Raw genomic sequence first — 9,351 nt, 5'->3', positions numbered from 1 at the left:
GCTGTCCCTGTTTGTCTGGCACTGGAGGTGCCTCCAGGTTCATAAATCTGTATGCAGTAGTAGGGGTTCTCCACCAGCAATTCATTTTAATTATGTGAGACATAAAAAGACCACCTACAGATGAGACAATACAGCTGTAAGATTCTCAAGGTTACTGTGGGGAATACTTCATAACTGAAGTATGTTTTCCCCGAGGAATTTGACTACCATTTGATTTAATTTTTAATTTTTACATTTTAATCAAAAATAGATCAAATGGTGGTGTTCTCCCCTGGGAACCATACTTCAGATATGAAGCAGTCCATGTTCCTTTTAAATATGTAAAGCTGCCATTTATGTATAACTCATGAATGACACCCTGTGTTGCAAGCAAATATCACGCGGCGATTTCGGGATCGTGGCAGGAACAACACCATAATCACACCACCAAAACACCCAAACACAGGGCCTGCAGCACCAGGAGGGAGGCCCTGGCAGCCCATCCTGCCCATCCTCAGGGGAGGGAAGAGCCCCAGGGATGGAGGATGTGCCCATGGAGGTTGTGCTGGTACCCGTGGGGTGGAGAAGCAGGGCAGGAGCTGCTTTGGGGGGTCAGGAGCAGAGTTTGGGACATCAGAGCCAGGCACGGCTTCTCCAGGCTTGGGACAGGCTGGACAGGGGCTGGGGACAGGAATGGAGGGACAGGACCCATGGAATGGCTTCAAGCTAACAACGGGTACATTCAGATGGGATATTGGGAATTGGGAATTGTTCCCTGGCAGGGTGGGCAGCCCTGGCACAGGTGCCCAGAGCAGCTGGGGCTGCCCCTGGATCCCTGGCAGTGCCCAAGGCCAGGCTGGACACTGGGGCTGGGAGCACCTGGGACAGTGGGAGGTGTCCCTGCCATGGCTGGGGTGGAAAAAGATGAACTTTGAGGTCCTTCCAACCCAAACCAGGCTGGAATTCTGTGACAATAAACAGCCTCAAGCTGTGCCAGGGGAGGTTCAGGACGGATCTTGGGGGAATGGAGTGCCCATCCCTGGAGGGTTTAACAGCCCTGTGCAGGTGGAACTTGGGGACATGGACAGTGGTGGCCTTGGCAGGGCTGGGAAGGGTTGGATTTGATGGGCTCAGAGCTTTTCCAACCTGAGCAATTCTGTGACTGTTGCTTCTTCCTGGCATTTTTTATTTTTCTGTTTTTAAACATTGCGGCCGCTGCTTCTTTTGCTTCCTTGAGGAGAGCTGGGAACAGCTCAGGAGGGGAGAGGAATGGCTGAGGAATCCTGCTGTCCCCAGCAACTAATTTAGACATAAACACCATGGATTTGAAATCTATTCAATAAATTATAACATCTAAAATAAACAAAAATAAATATATTAACTGTGTATATATATATAGACACAGTTAACTATATATATATATATATATATATATATATATATATAAAACTCTATATATATATATTTAAATATATTAACTGTATTTATTTCAAGTCTTGGCTTGTCAAATCCAGGTTGCCTTTAAACCCCACTTATCCCAATATTTTGATTTTCCATCTTCTTTTGGCAGTCAAGATGCCAAGTGGACCTGTAATTACCATCAAATTAATGAAGTCAGCACCTAAACCTGCTACAAAGATTTTACATGACATAAATAATATATTTATTCTCCTAATTCTTATTATTCTCATGATAATATATTTATTCTCCTCATCTGAGGTTTTATTTACCTTTATTCCTCAGAAATCACTCGTGGAATGACACAACCAGACAATTTTATGCTGCAGCCAAAGTGGTGTTTAATGCTTCTGCTTTTGTAAGGAACAATTTACAAAATATAAAGTTAAAAATAAGAATTAGATCCTTTAAACCTGAATTAAAAACAGGCCAGGGGCCTTTCTCTCTATTTAAAGGTAAATAAAGCATCACTGGTTATTCTTTGTACAAACCACAGCAGCAGGAAATAGAAAATTTATATATATTTTTTCATCATGAAAACAAAATTTCAGAGTCCTACAAGGCATACAAAAATAACTCTGTGGTTCCACTGCAGATTTGACACAAATCTGCTTTAAAGGAATATTCACTGCCCCAGCCTGTGCCAGCTTAATGATCCTGGAAAATCCCAAAATAAATTACAAACACATCTATTTAAAAAAGTATCACCATTAAAAGCCTTCCGTGGAGCAGACTCCAAATTAAACTCCAATTTGCCGACTGATTTAAAAATAAGCACTCCTTGCCCTGCTGGAAAACAGGGAGCCAGGAATCACATCTGAGAGGAAATGTAAAGGGCTGAAAGGGTTTAGTTCCTGCCAAATCACTCAAGTGTGACAAGTAATGATTAGGACTGGTCGAAAATTGGGTAAATATAGTCAAAGTTTCAGGTGTGAAATGTTGACTATATTTAGTCAAAATATAGTAAAAATTTTGAAATTTTTGCCACAAACATTGGCATTTTAAATGCCAAACAAGGATTTTAAATTCCTGCCACAAACAATGGGAAATCCTCATTAAATAAATGAGCAGCACACAAATACTGAGTTGCTCATGTAACACGTGAGGAAATAAATCTAAAAGCAGACCTGCACTGAATATGCATCCATATTCTGGTTATAAAATAAGAGTTCCACAAAAATCCCATTAAAATTCTGCTGCAGCCAGCCCTAGGATTCACCATGACACTTCCAACAAATGCTGGAAAAGCAGGAGAATTTAAAAGGATTTTAAATTCTTGCCACAAACCCCAGCAGGAGCAGAAGGAAAACCAGAAAGGAACCAGCTGGCTCTTGGTTTCACCCCAGATCCAAGTGTAAAGCAAACAGAGGAAATGTTGACACAGGTATCTGTGAACTCCTGAACACGATAAAACGGGAGTTATTTCAGGCAAAACCACTTTTTGCTTTGATAATCCACGTTCTCCCTGTGTTTCAAACTTGAGCCCATACTTTTGCCTGATGTATTCTGGCAGGAAACTCTTCCATCACAGACTCTGAGTCCAGTTTTGGTATTCCCCTCTTTGAACACCTGAAATTTTGACCATATTTGACCAATTTTTGACCAGTCCTAATCATGACTTGTCACACCTGAGGCTTTGAGTGATTTTGGAGGAACTAAACCCTTTTAGCCCTTTACATTTAATCAGATATTTCAGCTTTTGCTGCATAGAAACTGCTGTTTATCCACTTTGTTTTTTAAAATACTGCTTTGATTACCAGGATTTTTAAAAGACAAAAGTGGGGGATGTAAAAATGAATTCCCTACAAATTCTGACCCCCAGATCAAGTATGTAAATACTAACTTGAAAGTATTTATTCTTAATTTAACTAAAATTTTTATTGGCTTGGAGGAAACTTATTTTTTAAACCAAAATCTGAATGCTAATTAAGTGCAGGTCTGCTTTTAGATTTATAACCTCGTGTAGCTCAGTATTTATGTGATATTAATTTATTTAATGAGAATATCTCAACTCAGTGCTGACTCCAACTCCACACACAACATGGGAAGGATTCAAGGACTGCAAAAAACCTTTGCCTGAGGATTTTGCAATCTGATAACCCCAAAATTAACCTTTCAGAGGTTAATTAACCTGTCCTCAGATTTGTGCCAGTAAAAGCCTGCTGGGTGACGAGGTCAAGCCTTTTAAAACAGATTTTTTTTGGGATTTAAAGGGAAGCTTCAATGGGATTTTCCTGGACTTCACAGCTGCAAAGCCACTTAAAAATGAAAATTTGTGTCCTCCCATTGCTGCCTGCGGCCCTGCACAAGGAGGATTTTCCAAAAGAGCTTTTCCAAGGGGGTCAGGGCTGTTGGGAAAACCTTTGGAATCAACACAAGCTCTGGCCCAGCCCCAGGTGAAGCCTGGGCCCACAGCCAGCTCAACTTAATCAATGTAAAACATTAAATTAGCCCTTTCTTGTCCTTCTAAAACAAATTTTAAGTTACCTAAACATGAAATCAGCCTTTCCTTTTCCTTTTAAAACAAATTCTGCACTACCTAAACATAAAATCTGCCTTTTCTTGTCTTTTTTAGACAAATTCCAAGTTATCTAAACATGACATCTGCCTTTCCTTGTTTTTTTAGACAAATTCTGCACTACCTAAACATGACATCTGCCTTTCCTTGTCCTTTTAAAACAAATTCTGAGCTAAACATGAAATCTGCCTTTTTTGTCCTTTTAAAATGAATTCTGAGCTACCTAAACATGAAATCAGCTTTTCATTGTCCTTTTTAAACAAAAACTGAGTTACCGAAATACGAAACAATCATTTTCTTGTCCTTTTTAGACAAATTCTGAGTTACCTAAACACGGAATAATCCTTTCCTTGTCCTTTCTGGGCAATTCTGAGTTCCCTGAGGAGCAGAGGGTTTTGGGCAGGGGGGCAGGTGCAGGGATGCTGAGGCAGGCAGGGCCCAGGAGCAGCTGCACCCTGGGGATCCCAGCAGGAAATCAGAGCTGCTCCTCTCCTGTTCTAGGAGCCCAGGATGTGACTGAAGTGGCCCTGCAATGAGAAAACCTCAGGTCACTACACAGGAGCTCGGCAAAAAGGCTTTTCCTCGCTCTTCGTTTTCAAATTTTATTTGAAATCGCTGAGCACCACCACAAATATTCCCTTTTTTTTCCTCTAGAAATGAATGGAAATAAACTAACACGATCAGTGCCTGCTCAGTCACAGCTCCTGATGGAAACTTTGATGGAAACTTTGCCTTTAATTCCATAAATCAGAGGTTTTGCTATGAACATCCAGCATTTCCTCATTTTGGCTCTGGAAGGAGCAATATTTTCAATACTTTATCTATTCCTCAGAAAGGAAATATCCAATTACAAAAAAAAAAAAAAAAAAAGAAGATGGAATGAGATTCTTGAGTATTTTGTTATGATCCAGTAAATCAAGGACAAGTAAAACTGGGTAGGGGAAGTGATATGTTATTGTTTCTTTCAGTTACTTCCCAAATTCTGCTTTTCAGAGAGAATTTGAAAAATGTGTTGAGAATTTCCAGATTTTCCAACTGCTGCTGGAAATATTAATTTGTGCTCTGCTGAAATGCTAAATCCATCTCCTTTATTTTTAATTTCCACACTTTATTCCCCAGCAATGCAATTGTGGAGGTTATTAACTTCATGTTTTAATGGGGAACAAGCCCCAGTCACTTTTGCCCCACACTTACAGATTCTCCAGCGACACATCTTGGGCAGGGTCGGGAAATGCCTTTGCTCCCATGGTTTTCCAAAACCTGAGGAACAAAAACAGACACAAATTCATCAAAATGAAGGGAAGGGAAAAGGAAAGGGAAAAGGAAAAGGGAAAAGGGAAGGGAAAAGGGAAGGGAAAAGGGAAGGGAAAAGGGAAGGGAAAAGGGAAGGGAAAAGGGAAGGGAAAAGGGAAGGGAAAAGGGAAGGGAAAAGGGAAGGGAAAAGGGAAGGGAAAAGGGAAGGGAAAAGGGAAGGGAAGAGGGAAGGGAAGAGGGAAGGGAAGAGGGAAGGGAAAAGGGAAGGGAAGAGGGAAGGGAAGAGGGAAGGGAAGAGGGAAGGGAAGAGGGAAGGGAAGAGGGAAGGGAAGAGGGAAGGGAAGAGGGAAGGGAAGAGGGAAGGGAAAAGGGAAGGGAAAAGGGAAGGGAAAAGGGAAGGGAAAAGGGAAGGGAAAAGGAAAGGGAAAAGGAAAGGGAAAAGGAAAGGGAAAAGGAAAGGGAAAAGGAAAGGGAAAAGGAAAGGGAAAAGGAAAGGGAAAAAAGAGGGCGATTACTTGCAGTTTTATGATAAAATGTACCTGAGAAATTATTTTGTAGCCAACCCATGGGCAGTGGGTACTCACCACAGAATTCTGCTTTGCCTTTGCAGCCCAGGGAGCAGAGTCAGGGAGGAGTTTCTGCCTGGGATCCAGGTCCATGGCACAGTCCCTGAGCTGGGCAGCAGCCTGCCCTGGGATGGTGTCCAGCAGCCTGCACAGCCGCTTCTGCAATGGCAAAGGCAGCGCTGACAGCTCTGTGCAGCACAGGCTGGGCCTCCCAGGGGTCACACAAACACTGGGGAGCACACCGGAACAACGGGGCACTAGGGGAGAGCCCCAAGGTTTGGGGTTCCCACTGCCCCTCGTGCTGGGAGAGCAGGAATTCTGTGTCTCACACCTCTGTGTGCCCACAAAGAGCAGGAATTCTGTGTCTCACACCTCTGTGTGCCCCAAAAAGAGCAGGAATTCTGCACCTCACATCTCTGTGTGCCCCACAAAGAGCAGGAATTCTGTGTGTCACACCCCTCTGTGCCCCACAAAGAGCAGGAATTCTGCACCTCACACCTCTGTGTGCCTCTGGGGCAGGAATTCTGTGTGTCACACCCCTCTGTGCCCCAAAAAGAGCAGGAATTCTGTACATCACATCTCTCTGTGCCCCTGGGTGCAGGAATTCTGTGTCTCACACCTCTGTGTGCCCACAAAGAGCAGGAATTCTGTGTCTCACACCTCTGTGTGCCCACAAAGAGCAGGAATTCTGCACCTCACATCTCTGTGTGCCCCACAAAGAGCAGGAATTCTGTGTGTCACACCCCTCTGTGCCCCACAAAGAGCAGGAATTCTGTACCTCACACCTCTCAGTGTGCCTCTGGGTGCAGGAATTCTGTGTGCCACACCTCTCTGTGTGCCCCACAAAGAGCAGATAGTCTGTACCTGGTAGGAATTCTGTACCTCACACCTCTCTGTGTGCCCCACAAAGAGCAGATAGTCTGTACCTGGCAGGAATTCTGCACCTCACACCCCTCTGTGCCCCTGGGAGCAGGAATTCTGTGTCTCACACCTCTCTGTGTGCCCCACAAAGAGCAGATAGTCTGTACCTGGTAGGAATTCTGCATCTCACACCCCTCTGTGCCCCAGTCTCATGCAATCCCTGGCAAAGGCATCTCTGAGCCTCCACCCCAGCAGGACTAGGCATGGTGCTGATCCAAGGAATTGTGCTGAAGGAGTGATTAAACCCAGGAAACAGAAGGAGAAGTGATCCCAGTGATGGGAACACCCTTGGAGAGGGGATTTGTGTGTTGCCTGAACACTGGCACCTTTTCCCAGTGCTCCTCCATGCCCTCCCTCCTCCCGGAGCTGTGCCCTGAGCTGTGCCCAGCACTGAGGGGTGCAGGGCTGTCCTGAGAGCCCAAGGGCTGGGCTGAGCCCTCCCAGGGCCCTGTGACCCCTCGCAGAACCAGGGGCTCCCCAAAATGCTGCTCTGAGCAGCACGCTGGCACTGGGCAGGTTAAACTGCAAATCCACGGAAAACACCACAGAAAATCCACACAAAAGTGGAAACTCCAGAAGAACGTCCCTGGCCTGAGAGCGCCCATGGAAAGGGACCCCAGGGCTCCTTGGGACTGCCCAGCAAATCAACACAAGCACGGGAATTACAAACTGACCCAGATTTAGGGCCTGAATTCCAGAGAGACACTCACACGCTTGGGATGTTCTTCCCCAAACTTTGTTTAAGGAATCCCAACATTCCATCTCTTCCTCCAGGAAGAGGGTGTGCTGGCACAGAACTAACAGACTACTGAAGCACAGAAACAGAATTTAAAGCTGGAGTAAGTTAGGGAAAAACAAAAAAGGATCAGAAAAAAAAGGGAAAAAAAGGAAAAGTACCGGGAAGAAAAAAAGGAAAAAAAAACCCAAAGGGGGGGAAAGGAAAAAAAAAAAAAAAAAAAGAAAAAAAAGAACCGGAAAATAAGTGAAAAGAAAAAAGGAAAAAGAAAAAAGGGAAAGAAAAAGGAGAAACAGTAATTGAAAAGGAATAAAGGAAAAGGAAGAAAGGAAAAACGAGAAATTCAAAAGGAAAAAAGGAAAAACCAAGAAATTCAAAAAGAAAAAAGGAAAAGGAAGAAAGGGGAAAAAGACATTAAAAAAAGGAGGGGGGAATAAAAAGGTAAAGAGAAAACGCGGCAAAAGAAAGAATGGAAAATCAGGAGAAAAAGCAAAACGCCGAAGCCTGTTGAGCTCAGTCCCCGGCCCGGCCGTGCCCGCTCCCGAGCCGGCACCGCCCGCGACAGGCGCGACACGGCCCGGGCGGTGACGGCACCGGCACGGGCACCGGGCCCTGCCCCAGCCTCTGCCCGATACCCGGTCCCATTTCCCGTTGCCCATCCCCGTTCCCGACTCACGCATTCCGGCTCCCCCGCTGCCCCCGGCCCGAGCGCCGCACGCCGGCCCCGCAGCGGCACCGCGGCCATGGCGGCACCGGCACCGCCCCGGGAACCGCCCCGGGAACCGCCCCGGGAACCGCCCCGGGAACCGCCCCGGGAACCGCCCTCGGCACCGCCCCGGGAACCTCCCCCCGGCACCGGCACCGCCCCGGGCACCGCCCCGGGCACCGCCCCGGGAACCGCCCCCGGAACCGCCCCGGGAACCGCCCTCGGCACCGCCCCGGGAACCGCCCCCGGCACCGGCACCGCCCCGGGAACCGGAATCCATGCCCGGATCCACCCCCGGCCCGGCCGGGATGCGGTGCCGGTTCCGACACGAGCCGGCCCGATGGCGGCCGCTGAGCCCGGCCCCGTCCGGAGCGCGGCATGGGCACACCGGACCCTGCCTGTTGGCACGGACGTGGCTTCTGGAAAATCCTTCCCTTAGCGTGTTTCCTCCTTGGAAGCTGGGAGGCCTCAGGAACAAAATGCAAACAATGGTTATCTGCTGCTGTGGGATGCAACAGGTGCATCTGGGATTGGTCTCATGGGGTTGTTCCTGATTAATGGCCAATCGCAGTCAGCTGGCTCGGACTCACTGGCCACTCACAAGATTTTATTATCATTCCATTCTTTCCTTTGCTTTCAAGCCTTCTGATGAAATCCTTCTATTCTTTTAGTATAGTATTTTAAAATATTATTATTATAGGTCTATATATTATTTATTATATGTATTCATTATATATTATATGTATTCATTATATATACATTAATTATATTTATATATTATAGTTTCATATATATATTTTATATAAATATTATATATTTTATTTATATACAATATATTTATATTTAATTATCTTAATATTATTAGCATAGATTTTAATATTCTATTTAATAACATATATAATAATAATAAATACATAGTATGAAAATATAATTAATAAATACATTAAATACTTAATATCTAATATATTAATATTAAATTATAATAGTAAAAATACATTCTTTTATATCTTGTTTATTGTGTTTATTTCTATATTATACTATTATGATAGTTTTATATATGGTATATATTTTTATATAAATATAGAATAATATATAAATATATAATAATATGTTTATATTATTAGTATAGGTTTTTTTTTATTATTATGTATCATAAAATAATAAGCCAGCCATCTGAAACGTGGAGTCAGATCCTCATGTCCTCCCTCACCCT

At 44.5% G+C, this 9,351-nt stretch overlaps 1 protein-coding gene across 2 annotated transcripts; it reads right to left on the bottom strand.

The window, feature by feature from the left end:
• Positions 1-1,457: 1,457 nt before the first annotated feature.
• Positions 1,458-8,183, bottom strand: C9H10orf143 (chromosome 9 C10orf143 homolog). 2 transcript variants are annotated; one of them, XR_010028684.1, is made up of 5 exons: positions 8,109-8,183; positions 5,794-5,934; positions 5,150-5,215; positions 4,283-4,482; positions 1,458-1,567 (listed from the first exon to the last, which is right to left on the bottom strand). XR_010028684.1 is itself a non-coding variant. In XM_063162968.1 (4 exons), exons 1-4 carry the CDS (start codon positions 8,175-8,177, stop codon positions 4,453-4,455), a joined length of 306 nt encoding a protein of 101 aa, XP_063019038.1. In that variant the 5' UTR covers positions 8,178-8,183; the 3' UTR covers positions 1,754-4,452. The 2 variants fall into 2 exon arrangements, 1 of the variants encoding a protein (XP_063019038.1); XM_063162968.1 differs by lacking the exon at positions 1,458-1,567 and having other exon boundaries at positions 1,754-4,482.
• Positions 8,184-9,351: the final 1,168 nt, after the last annotated feature.

The sequence above is a fragment of the Melospiza melodia genome, chromosome 9, assembly GCF_035770615.1.
Source record: "Melospiza melodia melodia isolate bMelMel2 chromosome 9, bMelMel2.pri, whole genome shotgun sequence".
Lineage (NCBI taxonomy): Eukaryota > Metazoa > Chordata > Aves > Passeriformes > Passerellidae > Melospiza > Melospiza melodia.
Note: the sequence above shows the minus strand (reverse complement) of the source record. Positions and strands in the feature narration are given on the sequence as shown.